The sequence below is a fragment of the Salvelinus fontinalis genome, chromosome 24, assembly GCF_029448725.1.
Source record: "Salvelinus fontinalis isolate EN_2023a chromosome 24, ASM2944872v1, whole genome shotgun sequence".
Lineage (NCBI taxonomy): Eukaryota > Metazoa > Chordata > Actinopteri > Salmoniformes > Salmonidae > Salvelinus > Salvelinus fontinalis.
Window position 1 is genome coordinate 30,764,445 of NC_074688.1, and position 20,399 is coordinate 30,784,843.

The 20,399-nt window shown below is 42.4% G+C and overlaps 2 protein-coding genes and 1 pseudogene across 5 annotated transcripts; 1 reads left to right on the forward strand and 2 right to left on the reverse strand.

The window, feature by feature from the left end:
• The first annotated feature begins 986 nt into the window (after positions 1 to 986).
• LOC129822529 (sialate O-acetylesterase-like) lies at positions 987 to 6,121 on the forward strand. Its single transcript, XM_055880837.1, has 8 exons — positions 987 to 1,002; positions 1,476 to 1,640; positions 1,959 to 2,116; positions 2,329 to 2,467; positions 2,610 to 2,790; positions 4,713 to 4,952; positions 5,174 to 5,360; positions 5,788 to 6,121. Exons 1-8 carry the CDS (start codon positions 987 to 989, stop codon positions 6,031 to 6,033), a joined length of 1,332 nt encoding a protein of 443 aa, XP_055736812.1. The 3' UTR covers positions 6,034 to 6,121.
• Positions 6,122 to 6,164: 43 nt separating this feature from the next.
• On the reverse strand, positions 6,165 to 11,741 carry tbrg1 (transforming growth factor beta regulator 1). 4 transcript variants are annotated; one of them, XM_055880433.1, is made up of 15 exons: positions 11,444 to 11,741; positions 11,027 to 11,199; positions 10,764 to 10,821; positions 10,563 to 10,645; positions 10,333 to 10,369; positions 9,781 to 9,843; positions 9,197 to 9,433; positions 8,935 to 9,005; positions 8,587 to 8,810; positions 8,344 to 8,483; positions 7,917 to 8,063; positions 7,689 to 7,786; positions 7,484 to 7,594; positions 7,157 to 7,305; positions 6,165 to 6,967 (listed from the first exon to the last, which is right to left on the reverse strand). In XM_055880433.1, exons 1-15 carry the CDS (start codon positions 11,519 to 11,521, stop codon positions 6,879 to 6,881), a joined length of 1,758 nt encoding a protein of 585 aa, XP_055736408.1. In that variant the 5' UTR covers positions 11,522 to 11,741; the 3' UTR covers positions 6,165 to 6,878. The 4 variants fall into 4 exon arrangements, with proteins under 4 accessions (XP_055736408.1, XP_055736409.1, XP_055736410.1 ...); XM_055880434.1 differs by having other exon boundaries at positions 11,027 to 11,270; positions 11,444 to 11,533; XM_055880436.1 differs by having other exon boundaries at positions 6,882 to 6,967; positions 7,161 to 7,305.
• A 757-nt stretch (positions 11,742 to 12,498) lies between these two features.
• On the reverse strand, positions 12,499 to 19,428 carry LOC129822530 (collagenase 3-like; annotated as a pseudogene).
• Positions 19,429 to 20,399: the final 971 nt, after the last annotated feature.

Genomic DNA, 20,399 nt, shown 5'->3' on the forward strand with positions numbered 1-20,399 from the left:
TTCAACTCCAGTGCCCATTGCAGACTCACAAGTTGATAGTTACCCTGTGGATAATGCAGAGTCAGTGAAACAATTCCACACAAGATGAGGAATAATTAGGGGTTAATGTTCATGAACACATGTTATATTAATTGGGAACTATCTAGCTAAATGACACAAAATACAAATTAGATTGGCTGGGGTCTGTCCATAGACAGTTGAGGCTCCAGACCAGAAGGATCCACTGCAGGAGGGAAAAAATTAGTATTTTTTGCTAGAAATAATCTACCTAGGTAGCCAATCTGAACACCTGCTCTTTCCATGACAGACTGACCAGGTGAATCCAAGTGAAAACTATGATCCCTTATGTCACCTGTTAAATCCACTTCATTTAGTGTAGATGAAGGGGAGAAGACAGTTTAAAACATTATTTTTAAGCCTTGATACAATTTGAGACATGGATTGTGTGCCATTCAGAGAGTGAATGGGCAAGACAAAAGATTGAAGTGCCTTTGAAAGGGGTATGGACGTTGGTGCCAGGCGCACCGGTTTGAGTGTGTCAAGAACTACAACGCTGCTTGGTTAACGCTCAACAGTTTCCCGTGTGTATTAAGTGGTTGAAAAAGTACCCAATTGTCATACTTGAGTAAAAGTAAATACCTTCATAGAAAATGACTCAAGTAAAAATGAATGTCACCCAGTAAAATATTAAAAGTATTTGGTTTTAAATATACTTAAGTATCAAAAGTACATGTAATTGCTAAAATATACTTAAGTATCAAAGTAAATCCGATGGCACCATTATCTTTTTTTTTTTACCAATTAGCCAGGGCATGCTCCAACACTCAGACATTATTTACAAACGAAGCATGTGTTTAGTGAGTTCGCCAGATCAGACACAGTAGGGATGACCAGGGATGTTCTCTTGATAAGTGTGTGAATTTAGACTATTTTCCTGTCCTGCTAAGCACTCAAAATGTAACGAGTACTTTTGGGTGTCAAGAACAATGTATGGCGTAAAAAGTACATCATTTTCTTTAGGAATGTTGTGAAGTTAAAGTTGTCAAAATTATAAATGGTAAAGTACAGATACCTCAAAAAACTACTTAAGTAAAAATACTTGAAAGTACTACTTAAGTACTTTACACCACTGGTATCCAGAATGGTTCACCACCCAAAGGACATCCAGCTAACTTGACAACTGTGGGAATCATTGGAGTCAACACGGCCCAGCATCCCTGTGGAACACTTTCAACACCTTGTGGAGTCTATGCCTCGGCAAATTGAGGCTTTTGCAACTCAAAATTAGGAAGGTGTTCCTAATGTTTGTATGCTGTGTATATTTCAATATATTTTTCTGTTTGGATAATATTTAGATGTTATTTGACAGTCTAACTTTAAATATGAGTAATATGATTTAGTTTAATTGCCTTGAATATTGACTGGATAAATATTTTCTAAAACAGTAGATGAATAATAGTTATTTTTGTTTCCAGACGGTGGGTTCCGCTTTGCCTCCTATTATGGCGATCACATGGTTCTGCAGAAGGCCCCAGAGAGGGCTGTGTTGTGGGGCTATGGACCCGATGATGCTGAGGTCACAGTCTTTCTATCAGGAGGACCAGTCACTAACAATGCACCTGCTGTCAGTGTGGCTGCCGGTGAGTTATCTGATCCCAACAATGCCTTTAGTTTAGTGTGCCTTTCCAGTCATGTCATGAAGTTGAGGATGAAATTAGCAGAATTTCAAAGAGGAAAGTTGATAAATCCCTAAACTCATGTCAAGTTTTTTCTAAGAAATAACATCGTACAATAAAGGTGATGGTGACATCTGTTAGAATGAGGAAAAGGATATAAGGAACAAAGAAAGCACCAAAATTGTTTGAAGTTAATTGTGCTCAGTGTCCCACTTTTTCTGCCTTGTATATGAAGACATAAGGCTAACCTTCACTGATCCATGGTTTTGGATCTCTTCCCAGGGATATGGAAGGTGGCCCTTGTCCCAATGGAAGCTGGCGGTCCCTACAACTTGACTGCGGTCCTCCAGAACAACCACAGTATCACTATCACAGATGTGCTGTTTGGGGATGTCTGGCTGTGTGGGGGACAGAGCAACATGGCTTTCACAACTTCTCAGGTATACTCTGCAATGTTCAAGTAAGTCTGAGTTTGCATAGTTTTAATACATTTATATTTGAGTCATTTAGCGAACGCTCTTATCCAGAGCGACTTAGAGTATTGAGTGCATTTTCATACTGGTCCCCCTTGGGAATCAAACCCACAACCATGGCGTTGCAAGCGCCCCTCTCCACCAACTGAGTTATACCATTATTATGTCTTGTCCTCAAGGTGTTCAATGCATCAGAGGAGCTAGCTCTGGTCTCCAAGTTCCCTCAGGTGCGGATCTTTATGGCTGCCTTGGAGCAGAGCTACACTGAGCTGACTGACATGGCTGGAGTGGAGGTGCCCTGGTCTGTCCCCACAGCAAGTATGGATAGGCTCCATACAGTCTATTAGCTCAATTAGATGTGAAATTTCATGCAAATGATAGCTGTCAGCCAACTGACTAAGTGAAATGGTATTAATACATCTAGTTGATAATGGGAATTAATCTTAAACCTCCTGAACAGAGTTGCTGGGTGGTGGGGATTTCAAGCACTACTCTGCAGTGTGCTGGATGTTTGGGCGCCACTTGTACAACGTGCTGAAGTACCCCATCGGCCTAGTGACGTCCTGCTGGGGAGGCACACCTGTAGAGGCATGGTCCTCCCCACGAGCACTCCAACACTGTGACCTGGATAGGATTAACGGGTAAGTGTACAGGGACCCTGGAGCTTTACTCTTGCAATAGAGATGTTCGGTAGGTATGCAAATTATTGAACTTTTCTTAGGGATTGTAGATGGGTAGACAAGTGAATATTTTTGTTTTGTTTCTTTTGGACTAAGTTAAAATATCCTCTCACCTATGGTACTTGATATCAGTTGGACTATGTTATTTATTTTTCATCCAGGATCCCCATGCCATATACACCTTCAATGTATTTGTCTAAGCAGACTAACTGTGTTGTGGAATGCCATAATCCATCCACTCCTCAAAATGACCTCTGGTACCAAGGTAAAACAGCTTGAAGTCATCTGTTTTCTCCCATCTTTTCAAATACAGTAACAGCGACATTAACATGTCTGGCCTCTGACATGCCCGTAAGACATTTCTTTGCTTCAGCTCTGACGGTGTTCTCCCTAAATAATTGTAATAAACCGGATAGATTTTTATTGGCTTTATCAACAACTGCTTTCCTTTTTGTTCACCAAATGAAATCATGACAAAACATAATCCCCTGTGAATGTACGGTGGCAAGAAAAAATATGAACCCTTTGGAATTACCTGGATTCATGCATAAATTGGTCATCACATTGAATTTGATCTGATCTACATCTAAGTCACAACAATAGACATCGTGTGCTTAAACTAATAACACAAATTGTATTTTCTTGTTTATATTGAATACATCATTTAAACAATCACACACTGTAGGTTGAAAAAGTATGTGAACCCCTAGGCTAATGACTTCTCCAAGCTAATTGGAGTCAGGAGTCAACTAACCTGGAGTCCAATCAATGAGACGAGATTGGAGATGTTGGTTAGAGCTGCCTTACCGATTAACAAAACTCACAAAATGTGAGTTTGCTATTCATAAGAAGCATTGCCTGATGTGACCCATGCCTCGAACAAAAGAGATCTTAGAAGACCTAAGATGAAGAATTGTTGACTTTCATAAAGTTGGAAAGGGTTACAAAAGTATCTTTAAAAGCCTTGATGTTCATCAGTCCACAGTAAGACTAATTGTCTATGAATGGAGAAAGTTCAGCACAGTTGCTATCTATTCTCCCTAAGAGTGGCCAACCTGCAAAGATGACTTCAAGAGCACAGTGCAGAACGCTCAATGAGGTTAAGAATCCTAGAGTTTCAGCTAAAGACTTACAGAAATTTCTGGAACATGCTAACATCTCTGTTGACGAGTCTACAATACGTAAAACACCAAATAAGAATGGTGTTCATGGGAGGACACCATGGAAGAAGCCACTCCTGTCCAAAAAAACATTGCTGCACGTCTGAAGATTGCAAAAGTGCACCTGGATGTTCCACAGCGCTACTGGCAAAATATTCTGTGGACAGGTGAAACTACAGTTGAGTTGTTTGGAAGGAGCACACAATACTATGTGTGGAGAGAAAAAAAGGCACATCACACCAACATCAAAACCTCATCCCAACTGTAAAGTATGGTGGAGGGAGCATCATGGTTTGAGGCTGCTTTGCTGCCTCAGGGCCTGGACAGCTTGCTATCATCGACGGAAAAATGAATTTCCAAGTTTATCAAGACATTTTTCAGGAGAATGTTCACCAATTGAAGCGCAACAGAAGTTGGGTGACGCAGCAGGACCATAACCCAAAACATAAATAAATCCACAGAATGGTTTTAAAAGAAGTGGCCTGACTTCAACCCGCTTGAGATGCTTTGGCAAGAGAGCAGTTCACACCAGACATCCCAAGAATATTGCTTAACTGAAACAGTTTTGTAAAGAGGAATGGTCCAAAATTCCTCCTGACCGTTGTGCAGGTCTGATCCGCAACTACAGAAAACGTTTGGTTGAGGTTATTGCTGCCAAAGGAGGGTTAACCAGTTATTAAATCCAAGGGTTCACATACTTTTTCTTGCTGCTATCTAGCATAGTAGGAATCTTGACAATGTATCACTCCAGGATGTTATCCACTGTTGCTTACGCTGTTATGTTGATTTTGTCTATATTTGTCCTGAGGTCTCTACGTATAGAAAGGCCTCCTTAAGTGAGGGATTTCCAAACATACGCTGGCACCAGACTGCAGACTATGGCTTTGCTCCCAACCTGCGTATGAAGAACACATTCATGGCTGTTGCTATGGACTTAGGAGACGAAATGTCTCCTTTTGGCAGGTAAGTAACAATCATAGAATGGATACCACAGTATTTGTTAGGCCTGTACTCTTCTAAAAGCTTTAAGCAGTTCACATTTGAATACTGTGAGAATACAAGGCTACGTTCGAATATGGAAACTAACATACCACTTAGGATGCATGTATTGAATCATTCTAAGTGGTATGCTAATGAGGGTATTATAATGTGGAACAAGATGTTTACCAGTGACTTTGTTCCAGTATCCATCCCCGGGACAAGCAGGACGTGGCCTATAGATTGTCTCTAGGGGCGAGAGCTGTGGCTTATGGGGAGGAGGGTGTCTCATTCCAGGGGCCTTTCCCTAGCCGGGTCCTGGTCAATGACCAGTATATCAACGTAACCTATGACCAGAGAGTGTCTGTCACTCAATCCAAAGATATCTTTCAGGTAAGTGTGATGGCTGTAGTTGTAATGTGTTCTAAAGTATGGGGTAGCATTTAGCCTAGTGGTTAGAGTGCTTGGCTGGTAACCAAAATGTTGCCTGTTTGAATACCCGATCCGGCAATGTGAAAAATCTGTTGATCTGCCCTTGAGCAAGGCAATAAACTCTCATTTGCTCCAGAGGCACCACACTACTATGGAAGACCCTGTAAAACAACACATTTGACTGCACCTATCTGGTGTATGTGACAGTACAACATTATTATTATTATTAGTGTTTCTACTGACCATGATCAGGTTGGGCTGGATGAACTGGGTCTGAATTCTTTCTTTGTCATTGTCAGCAGCTTGGCATGTTATCATGTAGGCTTTTCCACCTTGCTAAAAAAGTGTCAGGGGAAACCATTTCTTAACCAGACTGTTTCTTCCTCAGATTTGCTGCTCAGTGGTGAGGGCACCCTGTGACTCTCTGTCACTGTGGGTCCCAGCTCCCATACTGCAGTGGGGCCTTAGCGCCGTCCAAGTGTCCACGAATTACTGTTCCATGAATAATGTAGCCGGCCTGCGCTACGCATGGAGGGACTGGCCTTGTGACTTTAAGGCATGTCCTGTTTACAGTGCTGATGGGGTTCTACCTGCACCTCCCTTCACTCTCATCCGCTGGCCAGACAAGCAGTGAGATGAGAACCCCCCTCTGCTAGAAATGGATTAGTCAACCCAAATGGGTGGGAAATTTGTTTTTGAATGATACCATATGAGAAATGATTGTTAATCATTATTACCTTGTTCTATTATTTGATGATAGTAAAATGAAATAAAATGTTTTTATTGAGATGCCAGGCGTAGTCCATTTTACATTGTCCACCAAATCAACTATAGTTAAGCAATAAGGCAGGAGGGGGTGTGGTATATGGCCAATATACCACAGTTAAGGATTGGATACACCTCTTAGCCTTGGTATATTGGCCATATATCACAAACCCCCAAGGGGCCTTATTGTTATTATAAACTGGTTACCAATGTAATTAAAACTGTAAAAATAAATGTTTTGTCATACCCGTGGTATACCAATCAGCATTCAGGGCTCAAACCACCCATTTTATAGTACTAACTACAGTGGTACATACAGGGGCAAACTTGATCAACTACACAAAGAGACCTGCAGAGGGCAGTCAGATCAACTTTCTTTCACATGATAACAACGTACATTGATCGTTTAAATGTAAGAGAACATGATTCTGTAGTCTCCTCTTCTTGGTTCCTTCTAGAACTGTCAATGTCAGTACAGACGCAACTGGTCCTATTGAGAACCTCCACACAGGTGTCACCAGGCTTTCTAGAGCAGTGGTGTAGTGGAGGGTAAATGCCATTTCATTTATTTTGCACAAGCATTTACCCACCTATCACAAATAAATGCATTGAAAATATATGGAGCGTTACTTTATTAACCGCAAAAGGCGATCATCGTTTACCAGTTTTTTCTTTACCACTACTTCACTGGTGTGGAGGTTGAGGAGGAACGGATCAGTGGCTGAAGTAAGATGTAGAAGGTTGCAGGGTGGGTGAGCTCAGAAGATGCTGGTGAGAGGAACCAGGGGATTGTGGAGTCATGCCTGGGGAAAGAAGATGGGATTGAGTGGTTGAAATCAGATCTTGACTGGATAGTTGACCCATAATATCATTGCTTTCTATTTCGGCTAGCAGACAACAAGAATAATAAACAAAGGCCATTATATGCTAAATTATGAGGTTAGGGGGTGTACAGGTAGGTAGAGAAAGTGTGGCAAACTGCTCGGCCTCACCTACTAGATTGTTCTCCCCCCTGATGGTGTCATCAAAGCCCTGGTGTTTCTGGTAGGCCTCAAAGCTGACCGAGGCATCGTCCTCAGACAGGCTGTGTGGAACCTGGCCGTCGCCTGGACGACACACCTCAAAACGGATCCACTGATAACTACAGGGACATATCACACCAATAAGCAACACATAAGTCGTTCAGCTACATGTACTTTAGCAGATATGAGAGAGTATATTAAAGGTCAGTTCATCTGAAAAAGGAAATGCACCAATTGCAATGTTCAATTAATTTCCAGTGAGGTAGATGACATTATACTTGAGTACTAGAGACGCACTTGCTGCACTTGCGTGCTCCTGGGCAGCTCTGGATCAGGTTCTGGATGGTGGGGTGGGAGAAGCCAAAGAAGTCTGCTCCTGAAGGCACGATGGGTGCCACCGGTTTAGATCTGTAGGGGTATAGATGTAAGATAATGAGAGAAAAGTCATACAATGAAATGCATCCACTGATTCTATAAGCCAGTCTGTACAGCAAGCAGGTACCTTAGAGCACCAATGGCCTTCAGCAGGTTGGAATGGCAGGTGAGGGCAGAGGAGGCAGCTATGGCATTCTGAGGGTCTTCCTCAGGCACTATCTCAAACTGGGAGGGGGGGGGATGGTTTGATAAGGAAAACACTCCTCACAAAAACATAAGCTGTCTCACAGCACCTAATTGACTTACTTAGCACATGACTTCATAATGTTTTATAGCTCCATTAGTGCGAGTGTACCTGTGGGCCACCACCCCCGTCCTTAATCTGGCAGGTGTAGAGGCACTGCTGATCAGGGCTCTTCATGCTGGCGAAGAAGCGTGTGCTACAGAAACCCACTGGGTAGATGGCACACTGGTCATGGAACAGCATCCTGTCTGTGATAATCTGGAACAGAGAAGGACATCATTCATTATTCTCTAGCCACTGATCTGAGAAGTCATGGGCTGTGTCCCAACAGTCTTAAATAGCCTCTCCTGGTCTCCTTTCATGGACACTGATCCTGACCAACATGATAAGGTAGGGCAATATGGTGGAAATCTGTTCAGTACTTTCAACAGAATGGCTATGCAAGTGAGGAGACAAGGAAAGGAGAACAATGTAAGATAAGTTGGACAGTTTTTATAAAGAGCAAATGTGAGGCATAAGTATGAGTTGAGACACAGACCTCCCCTAGACTGTACACAGTCAGACCCCCCAGTACTATGGGGAAGACAGGACGTCCTGAGGAGTCCAGAGCGATGGGCTGAACCAGCTTACGAGACCCCGCATCAGCAAGCTTACGCTTTTTTGACATTCTTTTTGGACCTGAGGAAAATGTATTTTATGGAGTCAAAGAAAATACATCATTACTAGACATAAGAATCTGTCTTATCTACAGGTAGGCTGATATGAACATGGCTCTACCCACCATCCTCTTTTCCATTCTCCCTGCCTCGTTCCTTCTTAGGCTTCTTATGAAGGCCCTCCTCTGCCCCAGAGGTCCCAGAGGCCAGGTTATGACCCACAGGCAGGACTGACGCCCCCGTTGGGACAGAACTGAAGGTCACAGGGGTGTGAGAGCTGGTAGTAGCAGCGGTGAGCAGCTCCCCCTCTGACACAGACTGGTACTGCAACAGCGATTTCAGTAAGAACCTGGAAAACAAAGCACAAGAGATGCCCGATAAGACAACAAAAACTGTTTTCAAAGTACCTATCAGTGTTCAATTATTATTATTATTATTTTTTTTAAATGCATCAATATAACAGTTAAACTCACCTGCGCTCCTCTTTTGCTCGCACAAACTTCTCCTCTAAGTGTGCAACTTCATCACAGAGAGCCGCATTCTCCTGTGGGATATTCAGTTAGTGACTTCAGCCCTCAGCCTATAATACCATAGTCTACTACACATCTCCAACATTTCTCTTCCATACATCTAAGTGTTATGGGGGACACATGTAGCATCTGAACACATTGTGTTACAGAAATAACTTGAATAATACTCATTCAAGTGATTGTCTTTAGTATGTAGAGTACTCACAAAAATCATGGCCAGTGCTGCTTTGCGTAGTCTGAGGTACTTTAGTCTGTACTTTTCGTTCTGGTTCTTGCGTGGGCCTTTCTTGGTCTTGGGCCTGGTCTCAGAGAGACCTGTGGGGGAGGGGAAGGGAGGCAGAGAGGCTGCAGAGCCAGAGCTGGAGAAGGTTGACTGGGGGGGAGACCCCATGAAAGACTGGGTGGTGAAGGACTGTAGAGCCTGCTGCCCCTCATCATCTGTCTGTGGATGGAGAGAGACCAAACTCAGTGGGCATTGCATCATAACGCCACATTCAAATACTAGTGGCAATGTAGGCCACGATCCACATATGATTGTGCATACAATGACAATGTTATGTAGATGAGGTATATCTGGAACAGTAACTTATACAACGCAAAATGAAAACTGTGACAGAGCAAAGTAACATGGCTACAATGACTATATAAGGGAACAAATTCTAATGTTAATTATCCAAACACATTGATCTTCCACTGCACTCTCCTAAATGTCTATATTTGTCAGATCAGCAGTGATAGAATTGAACTAAAGGGATTTCATCTGACATCCTTTGCATAATGATAACTTACCAACAGTGCAAAGACTCCATTTCTGTTCTCAATCCTCTTGAATCTCCTGCTGCCTTTCTGTGTCTGCAACATAGTGGGATACTAAGGCCAGGGCTAGGTGTTGGGGAACTGACAAATGTCTTAAGGGTAGGTCTCACTGTTGTAACCTTGAATGACTAAGATCTAGCCTGTGTTATCTGCTACTTAAGAGCATCATGATTAATGTTCTAATCCTGGCACACTATAGCAGAGAGCACCATTGCATTCTCTCTGGTTCAAGGCACAGGCCATTGATGTGCAAACCTGTCCTACGCTCAACTAATGGCCTTTCTTTCAATAACAAAAGGAAGGGAAAAGCAAGAGTGAAATGATATGCAGAAAGCAAAAAAAATAAAAGTTGTTTTAATACTGAAATATCCACTTCGATAATGTACAGGACAAATAACGAAAATAAAGTGAACTGCTTCATTTATAGTGTCCTGGGTGTGGAGTCCATTGAAGTACAGCAAAGAAAATGGAGATGCTATAAGCTTTGGACCTATCACGGCCATTGAAGTGTCTCATTAGTCTTACCTCACGGTACATGACAGCCTCAAGGCTCGACTTCGCACTGTCCAGAAATAGAATATAAATGTGGTTATGGGCAGTTGAGGAATGATTACTGGGAATATCATGCTGTTGATCTATCAGGAATGTTTTTTAAAAAGTTTAAAATACATTTGTTTAAATGGATGCAGTTGACGCATTTTGTCTTTCTTTAAAATGCATTCTATATCTATAGAATTGATAATGTTGTACTGTACTTGGACTGAACCAATCCCCTGTCAATGATTTGCTGTTTGATCTCCTTGATGTGCATTGGGCGTCCAGCTGCCTCCAGTACAATCTGGGAAAGAGCAGACTGTTGTATTGCTGCTGCATTTCACTGACAGACAGCAATCTGATTTTAAATGTCAAGGTACATACAGTAGGCTACAGACAGTGTTAAAAAAAAAATACTGTACCTGCGCAGCATCAAGCCATGTGAGATTGGGCTTGTCTGCAACATCGTTAGCTGGTTCACTGGAAAAAGAATGAATAGACATTCATATTTAGGTAGACAGTTTAAGACAAAGCAAATAAATATTAATGTAAGAGACTTATCCTCATATAATACTAGCAGAAAGACCCAACATTATCTTTCCTGTGTAGTGACAGCCTATTTGTCCTCCCACATACAACAGAATAAGGACGTGTGTGTAGATGCGTTTAATTTGGTATTGCTTACCTCTCTAGAGCCTCGGCAGCTCCTGCCAGGCTGGCCATGTTGTCCAAGGCAGGGAAGAGAGAGTAGTTTCCCTGTCCGTCTGGCTCCATCTCTGACTCAAAGTTGGACAGTGTGTTCAATGGGTCCATAGGTGAGAGGGGAGTTCCTGTGGTCTGGTTTCTGCTCGTTGAGGGCTGGAACGAAACGAAAACACACATCCAAGAACTCTGGTCATCTAGATGATTTTGTAGAACATAGCTACTCCCTGGGAAAATAAGAAGAGGCATGAGGATGTTTTGGAAATGAGCTCGTCGTAGATCGACGACGTCCTATGAGCAACTACTACCAGCTAGTTAGCTATCAATGATCACAGATAACGCGGCAGTTTACGTGAATGAAGGTCTGTACGAGTATTCGTTATATTTTGCAAAAACTTACCCCACTCCTGTCAATTCGTGCTTGCTCTTTTCCGTGAATCATCGGAGAACCCTGAAGCACTTCTTCGCTTGTCTCCATTGCATTGTTTACATAACTTACACGTTGCAGCAAAAGCTTGACGCTAGCAAACAAACACGTTTTCCGGAGAGTATGTTTGTTAATGTTTGTTTCTAATCTCAACAATTCTTATGATGAAAGGTTTGCAAAAATCCAACAATGCGTTGTGCAGTCGACTTGTTTTTATCGCCTGAACTATTTCAGAAAACTGACGGAAACTACGCTTCGGAGGAATTAAAACGAGCACCATGCATTTCCTGTCATTAAATTGCTTTTTTTTTTAGATTTGGGAAATGTAGTTCTTTATGCAGCCTGTTGTCAACAGCTGATGTGCTCAAGTATGCTGTATCTGTAGTTGGAACTGAGTATGAGCTACGTTCACAATAATACTAAACAATATTTGTATCAATTGCATTTATTTAATGATACATGTTTTATCAATGAACGTCTCGAATCTTGCTCTCTGACAACAGATATGATCAAATGAGAAACAAACAAGTGCCAGCAGTCCTGCCAATGCCAGAAGGTACAGTAAACATGTCGACTTACACAACATCTGACTTGTATTTGAATCCCTAGGCTATGCTGGCAGGAGTTTGACAATAATGAAGAAATAGACGAACAAACCTTGATCTATTATACACATACCCAACAGTTATATGCACGTCATTTGATATAAATCAAATACAGCAATCACTTATTTATTGCATTTCAATTTTATTTTGACAGGGAGTCATGCTGAGACCAAGGTCTCTTTTAGAGATGAGCCCATACACATATTCATATTTATGGATGAATATCAAAGTAGACATACACTCTATAATAGCTTTCCCTTGTTTTGTAGTGATAGACAAGCAAGAAACACAGTAGTAAGCCTACAACAGTTTTGCAATTATTTACAGAGATAGAAAATTAGCGAAATACTGCAGTTTGTAATTTTTTTGCAGGAACATATAGAATGTTCATAACTAAATCGTATTATCAATAGTAGTAGTATCTTAGTAGCAATCCAGCCAGCCGTAGTTCAGAAGAACACCAATCACCCGTTTGTACGCCAGATAGTACTCACTCTGCCTTGGACCATCTGAGAAGTAAAGGTAACCTATAGGAAGAAACATTGGCTTCATCAGCAAAAGTTTTGTCCAGAGCAAATGTTGTGCTGAAGGCTTTATAAACTCATGTACAGTGGGGAGAACAAGTATTTGATACACTACCGATTTTGCAGATTTTCCTACTTACAAAGCATGTAGAGGTCTGTAATTTTTATCATAACTTCAACTGTGAGAGACGGAATCTAAAACAAAAATCCAGAAAATCACATTGTATGATTTTTAAGTAATTAATTTGCATTTGCATTTTATAATTCACACAGGTGGATTTTATTTAATTAATAATGTGACTTCTGAAGGTAATTGGTTGCACCAGATCTTATTTAGGGGCTTCATAGCAAAGGGGTGAATACATATGCACGCACTACTTTTCAGTTTTTTATTTTTTATTCACTAATTTGGACTATTTTGTGCATTTCCATTACATGAAAATCAAGTATAAATCCATTTAAATTACAGGTTGTAATGCAACAACATCGGAAAAAATGCCAAGGGGGATGAATACTTTTGCAAAGCACTGTATTTGTCACCTGTGGAAATATGAGACCAAATCAAATCAAATGTATTTATATAGCCCTTCTTATATCAGCTGATAACTCAAAGTGCTGTACAGAGACCCAGCCTAAAACCCCAAACAGCAAGCAATGCAGGTGTAGAAGCACGGTGGCTAGGAAAAACTCCCTAGAAAAGCCTAAACCTAGGAAAAAACCTAGAGAGGAACCAGGCTAAAAGGGGTGGCCAGTCCTCTTCTGTCTGTGCCGGGTGGAGATTATAACAGAACATGGCCAAGATGTTCAAATGTTCATAGATGACCAGCTTGGTCAAATAATAATAATCACAATAGTTGTTGAGGGTGCAGCAAGTCAGCACCTCAGGAGTAAATGTCAGTTGGCTTTTCATAGCCGATCATTAAGAGTATCTCTACTGCTCCTGCTGTCTCTAGAGAGTTGAAAATAGCAGGTCTGGGACAGGTAGCACGTCCGATGAACAGGTCAGGGTTCCATAGCCGCAGGCAAAACAGTTGAAACTGGAGCAGCAGCACGGCCAGGTGGACTGGGGACAGCAAGGAGTCATCATGCCAGGGAGTCCTGAGGCATGGTCCTAGGGCTCAAGTCCTCCGAGAGAGTGAAAGAAAGAGAATTAGAGAGAGCATACTTACATTCACACAGGACACCGGATAAGACAGAAGAAGTACTCCAGATATAACAAACTGACCCTAGCCCCCCGACACATAATCTACTGCAGCATAAATACTGGAGGCTGAGACAGGAGGGGTGAGGAGACACTGTGGCCCCATCGGATGATAGCCCCGGACAGGGCCAAACAGGAAGGATATAACCCCACCCACTTTGCCAAAGCACAGCTCCCACACCACTAGAGGGATATCTTCAACCACCAACTTACCATCCTGAGACAAGGCCGAGTATAGCCCACAAAGATCTCCGCCACGGCACAACCCAAGGGATAGCGCCAACCCAGACAGGAAGATCACGTCAGTGATTCAACCCACTCAATTGACGCACCCCTCCTAGGGATGGCATGAAAGAGCACCAGTAAGCCAGTCACTCAGCCCCTGTAATAGGGTTAGAGGCAGAGAATCCCAGTGGAGAGAGGGGAGAGACAGCAAGGGTGGTTCGTTGCTCCAGAGCCTTTCCGTTCACCTTCACACTCCTGGGCCAGACTACACTCAATCATATGACCCACTGAAGAGATGAGTCTTCAGTAAAGACTTAAAAGTTGAGACCGAGTCTGCGTCTCTCACATGGGTAGGCAGACCATTCCATAAAAATGGAGCTCTATAGGAAAAAGCCCTGCCTCCAGCTGTTTGCTTAGAAATTCTGGCATCTCTGTTTTGTCCGAGTTTAAAAGTAGAAAGTTTGCAGCCATCCACTTCCTTATGTCTGAAACACAGGTTTCTAGCGAGGGCAATTTTGTGCTGACACATGCACATTTGTGGCCTGCTGGATGTCATTTTGCAGGGCTCTGGCAGTGCACCTCCTTGCACTAAGGTGGAGGTACCCCTTCCTGCTGCTGGGTTGTTGCCCTCCTACGTCCTCCTCCACGTCTCCTGATGTACTGGCCTGTCTCCTGGTAGCGCCTGCATGCTCTGGACACTACGCTGACAGACACAGCAAACCTTTTTGCCACAGTTCGCATTGATGTGCCATCCTGGATGAACTGCACTACCTGAGCCACTTGTGTGGGTTGTAGACTCCGTCTCATGCTACTACTAGAGTGAGAGCACCGCCAGCATTCAAAAGTGACCAAAACATCAGCCAGGAAGCATAGGAAAGAGGCCATGATAATTTTCATCATTGTGTCAAGAGATATAGTACTTAAACACTTGAGTGTCTCTCTTGATCCTAGAGTTGTGCAGACTCAGGACAGCTGAGCGTTTGGAGAAATACGCAGATTTAAAGAGGAGTCCATAATTTGCTTTCTAATGATCATGATCTTTTCCTCAAAGAAGTTCATGAATTTATTACTGCTGAAGTGAAAGCCATCCTCACTTGGGGAATGCTGCTTTTTAGTTAGCTTTGCGACAGTATCAAAAATAAATTGCGGATTGTTCTTATTTTCCTCAATTAAGTTGGAAAAATTTGATGATCGAGCAGCAGTGAGGGCTCTTCGATACTGCACGGTACTGTCTTTCCAAGCTAGTCGGAAGACTTCCAGTTTGGTGTGGCGCCATTTCCGTTCCAATTTTCTGGAAGCTTGCTTCAGAGCTCGGGTATTTTCTGTATTCCAGGGAGCTAGTTTCTTATGACAAATGTTTTTAGTTTTTAGGGGTGCAACTGCATCTAGGGTATTGAGAAAGGTTAAATTGAGTTCCTCAGGTGGTTAACTGATTTTTGTCCTCTGACGTCCTTGGGTAGGCAGAGGGAGTCTGGAAGGGCATCAAGGAATCTTTGTGTTGTCTGAGAATTTATAGCACGACTTTTGATGCTCCTTGTTTAGGGTCTGAGCAGATTATTTGTTGCGATTGCAAACGTAATAAAATGGTGGTCCGATAGTCCAGGATTATGAGGAAAAACATTAAGATCTACAACATTTATTCCATGGGACAAAACTAGGTTCAGAGTATGACTGTGACAGTGAGTAAGTAGGTCCAGAGACATGTTGGACAAAACCCACTGAGTCAATGATGGCTCCGAAAGCGTTTTGGACTTTTCCATATGAATATTAAAATCACCAAAAATTTGAATATTATCTGCTATGACTACAAGGTCCAATAGGAATTCAGGGAACTCAGTGAGGAACGCTGTATATGGCCCAGGAGGCCTTTAAACAGTAGCTATAAAAAGTGATTGAGTAGGCTTCATAGATTTCATAGACTTTTTCTCAAAAGACGAAAACATTTTAAATTTGCTATCGTAAATGTTAGCAACACCTCCGCCTTTGCGGGATATGGTCACTAGTGTAACCAGGAGGTGAGGCCTCATTTAACACAGTAAATTCATCAGGCTTAAGCCATGTTTCAGTGAGGCCAATCACGTCAAGATTATGATTAGTTCTGTAACGGCAGCCTTCCCTCTCTTCACAAGAAGAGAGGGTGTAACAGGGATCGGACCAACACGCAGCGTAGCCAGTGCTCAAAATGTTTAATAAAACGATAAACACGATACAAAATAACAAATGTGGCAAACCGATACAGCCCTATCTGGTGCAGAGAAAACACAAAGACAGGAAACAACCACCCACAAACCCCAACACAAAACAAGCCACCTATATATGATTCCCAATCAGAGACAACACAAAACACCTGCCTCTGATTGAGAACCATATTAGGCCAAACATAGAAACAGACAAACTAGACACACAACATAGAATGCCCACCCATCTCACGTCCTGACCAACACTAAAACAAGCAAAACACACAAGAACTATGGTCAGAACGTTCATTGACTATAACTGCCTTTGAAGTGAGGGATCTAACATTAAGTAGCCCTATTTTGAGATGTGAGGTATCACGATCTCTTTCAATAATGGCAGGAATGGAGGAGGAAGGAAATACTGTTTGTAGAAGAGAGAGTTTGGGAGTGGGAGTACACAAATCAAATGTAGCTGTCATTTTTTGGTGCTTTTGACATTCCTGTCATTACTGTAGCTTCAAACAGATATACCACATATTTAGCTGGGACTTCATAGGCAGCATCGACATAGTTAATCTGAGCCCATCTCGAGCTCACTTTAGTCAGCCTAATTCCTTGGACAGCCGTGCTCTTCAGCCAGTAGTACCTATAATGACAGAGAATCAGCTTGAAACACAGGTTGCAATCATACAGGCCTTTTCTTACAAGATAATGATAAAATTGTCTTGCATTGGAAATGTTTGCAAGGATCCAACTCACTCATTTTTGAAGAAGTACAGTTCTCCCCTGATCGAGGAGGCTGCGTCAAACACCAGGTCCCGGTTGCACTGCTCGTCTTTGGGTTTGGGTCTGGAGTCTGGCTTGGGGTTCTCTGTTGGCTCCTCGGGTTCTGGCTCTGGTCCTGGTTTGGGTTCGGGCTTGGGTGTAGGCTTGATATGAGGTGTACGGGTACCTTTAAGATAACACACACCGCACAAACATGTAAATAGGATTCCATAAAGATAGTAATAAAAAACACATGTAGTGAACAGAATTATTCTATAGAAATTGATTGAATACCATTGAGGGCTTGGACCCCACGTCTGTCATCACCAGGCAGTGTGTATCCATTGGTATTTACATACTGATAGGTGGGGAACATCCGAGCTCTCCTGTCCCTGGAGTGGTCAAGTCCCAGAGCGTGACCAAACTCATGGGCCGCCACCAACTGCAGATTCACTCCTGATGACAACATTCCACGTGAGTCTGTTGAATAAGTGAATCGGGCAACACTATGTTTTAAATATTGTTGTGTGTTCAGATGGTCACCCCTCTAGCTCGTTTTCCAGGTTTCGTCATCATCAAAGTGTGTGTCCCGTCCAGGGGAGTTGGCAAGGGCTAAGACACCATTCGGCCATCAAAAGGATAGAAGTCCCCATGATCTGTGTTTGGACAAGCGACATTTAAGATATTTTGTCAGTAGTGTATAGAGATGGTATTGAATCCATAACATTGTGATAGTCCATACTCACATCAACCCTTGAAGAGGATCATGATGTCGGCAGTGTAGATCTGTTTGAAGTCTTGAGGGATTACATCACTGTAGATTTGGAAGGCCTGGGCTCTAGTTGCATCTACATCTCTCTGCCTCAGGTCTGGTGTATACTGAGTGATTCTGTTAAACACAAGTCATTCAGCACTCACTAATTGACATTACCTGACAAGTAAAAAGGACCCATTTTACTCCTGCAGTGCAGTGCAACCTAGGCATTGCACAATGACCCAGGCTGGGTAACAACGGATTTGACATTTCAGCAGATGATCAACAATTATCCATGAATACCATATTATTTTCCTTGATTTTAGCTGTCAAACTTAATGCACTTAAAGAGCTTTTACTATACCTGTAGGTGACAGTGCTCTTCTCCCATTTTGGTTTCCTGTGGAAGTGTCCATATCTGCTGATGTCAGACACACCATACCTGGACTCTTTCATCACCTCCAGAGTGTTTTTGTCCAGAACCCCAGTGGCCTCCAGGCCAAAGAACGCCTACATGGCCTCCAGGCTCTTGTGAATGTCAGGCTTGATAATAATCCGGGAAGTTGATTTCGTCAACCCCACATCTGTGTAGTATTGAGACCTGTTGTAGGAGGAGGATTAGAGACAACATTTTAAACTATCATGCCTATTAGGACTCTCATGCAAAACAGTACAAGCATAACAAGTAGGCTAACAAGTATTTTCTCGCCTCATTCTGAGATAATACTGACAATACGGGTAGCAACACACTGAGCCATGTGATGCTAAATTACCCCAGCAACTGTCTCGTCGTCCTCTGGTGATGTTTGGACCTCTGGAGTGCTGCTGAGGGCAGCCTGACACAGACCCAAACAGGCCAGAAAAAGGACCAAGGAACCCATAGGAAGACCCATAATTTACAAACCTGTGGTAATGCAGAGAGGGGAGACCCTCTCTTTCTCTATCACCCTGCCCTGTCCACACTCTCTTTTATATGATCAATAACAACCTGTGGTGTACATGGTTCCAATCAGAACATGAGTGAGATGCCAAAGTCGGCTTTGTGCTGTTGAACATTGCTGTAAACGTTAGGACAAGTCATAGTTGTATGCTTTTTTTCCACTGAAGAGGTAGATAGTACCTGTTGATGAGAAAACATGATAATGTTTTGTTAAACTGGGCCTAGTAATCAAAATAACACAAATGTGTCATGATATCAAAATGTATGCAATTGAAGGCAAGGTGACATGGCAAATTATTTTATAGTCTACCTTGTAACTCAAATGCAGCATCAACCCTCCTCCCAATACCTGGCCAGTCTGATGAACGTCTGTGTTCATCGTATCTATACATTGTATACAAAATAAACATTGAACTTATAAATGATGGATTGCTTATGTGCAGTTGCTTTCTAACATGTCTCATTGTTAAACACTAGATGGCAGTCTTTGCCTCTCAGGAGCTGGAATGCCTATTCATCAAACACTGCAACAGTCAAGACATACTGCTCTTACCAAAACAGTGGACGTTTGGAAACATTATATTTTCTGCACCAGAATACTGTATTATACTGTAATTACCATTCACTTTATGTTTGTCATTTACCCAAAAACATTTTGTTAGAGACTGTGTTTACCTGTAGTAATCGTGTCCTATGAAGAATACGTTTTTTCCATATTCACTGATATGAACAGCAGCGTCAATGTTCCTTACTCTCTGGGAATCCATAGTCATATATGGAGCCAAAGTGGCTTTTCATCTTAAGCTGTCAAACCACCCAGTACTTAGGACCTGAAACACAGAGCACCGCCACTGCCTTTGGAACACGATGAAAACCATACCACAAGAACTGCCAGATGGCAATAAGCTTTGTGAGTTTCTTGCATGAGGTGCGACATTTTTGACATAGGGCTATAATTTAGGTCCAGTTGTTCTTTGAAACAGTTTTCTGTTTCAAATCTAGCCTTGTCATGCTGCGAGGCCTAAGTGAGGCCTTTGAGGCGATCCGACTGCACATTACCAGTGAAGACATATGCAACGCCTTTGGCAGAGATGTCATCGGCCGCACCCACAGGAGAGTTGATGCTGGGAAGGTATGTGCTGCTGGGGCCCTCTCTCAGACAGTTCCAGTATGTCGTCCATGTTGTCCTCAACCACATGTACCTGGAGGGAAACAAACCGCTGTGTTGGGGCAAATAAGAATTTATACTACAGAAATCATATTGCATAATTCAAAACTCCTTTACATGTTTTTTTAAAGAGAACTATCTCCTTCCCGAACACTGCCACTGCATCAACAGAGAAGTTGGGATCGCACTTCTTAGGAAGGTTAGGTGGATCCTGTTTTCTGACTGTCTTGCCTTGGAAATAAAAGCAAAATCTCCAATGTTTAGATAGAAATCCACCAAAAATCCACCAGGACCATGTGATAACTATGGTGATTTCAACTCAACTGCTGGAGTCCCAGCGCGTCACCTCATGGCAGTGTGTACTGTGCTCCATTGTAATACTTGTAGTTGGGGTACATGAGAGATGAGGGGTCTTTGGAATGGGAGAGACCAAGGTAGTGGCCTGACTCATGGGCCGCAACAGCGAACAGGTTGTAACCTAAAACAACATCCAATGAGAAAATGTTTATTTGTCTATAATCATATTTGAAATCCTATTTTATTGTGTTTTATAAAAACAATTCAGATCCT

Coding starts and splice junctions, on each gene's coding strand:
- LOC129822529 (XM_055880837.1), top strand. Junction 1,641..1,958: donor TGCTGTCAGTGTGGCTGCCG/GTGAGTTATCTG, acceptor ATCTCTTCCCAG/GGATATGGAAGGTGGCCCTT. Junction 2,117..2,328: donor TGGCTTTCACAACTTCTCAG/GTATACTCTGCA, acceptor CTTGTCCTCAAG/GTGTTCAATGCATCAGAGGA.
- tbrg1 (XM_055880433.1), bottom strand. CDS start 11,521: ATGGAGACAAGCGAAGAAGTGCTTCAGGGTTCTCCGATGATTCACGGA. Junction 10,646..10,763: donor CATGGCTTGATGCTGCGCAG/GTACAGTATTTT, acceptor GCTCTTTCCCAG/ATTGTACTGGAGGCAGCTGG. Junction 9,006..9,196: donor CAGCACTGGCCATGATTTTT/GTGAGTACTCTA, acceptor AATATCCCACAG/GAGAATGCGGCTCTCTGTGA.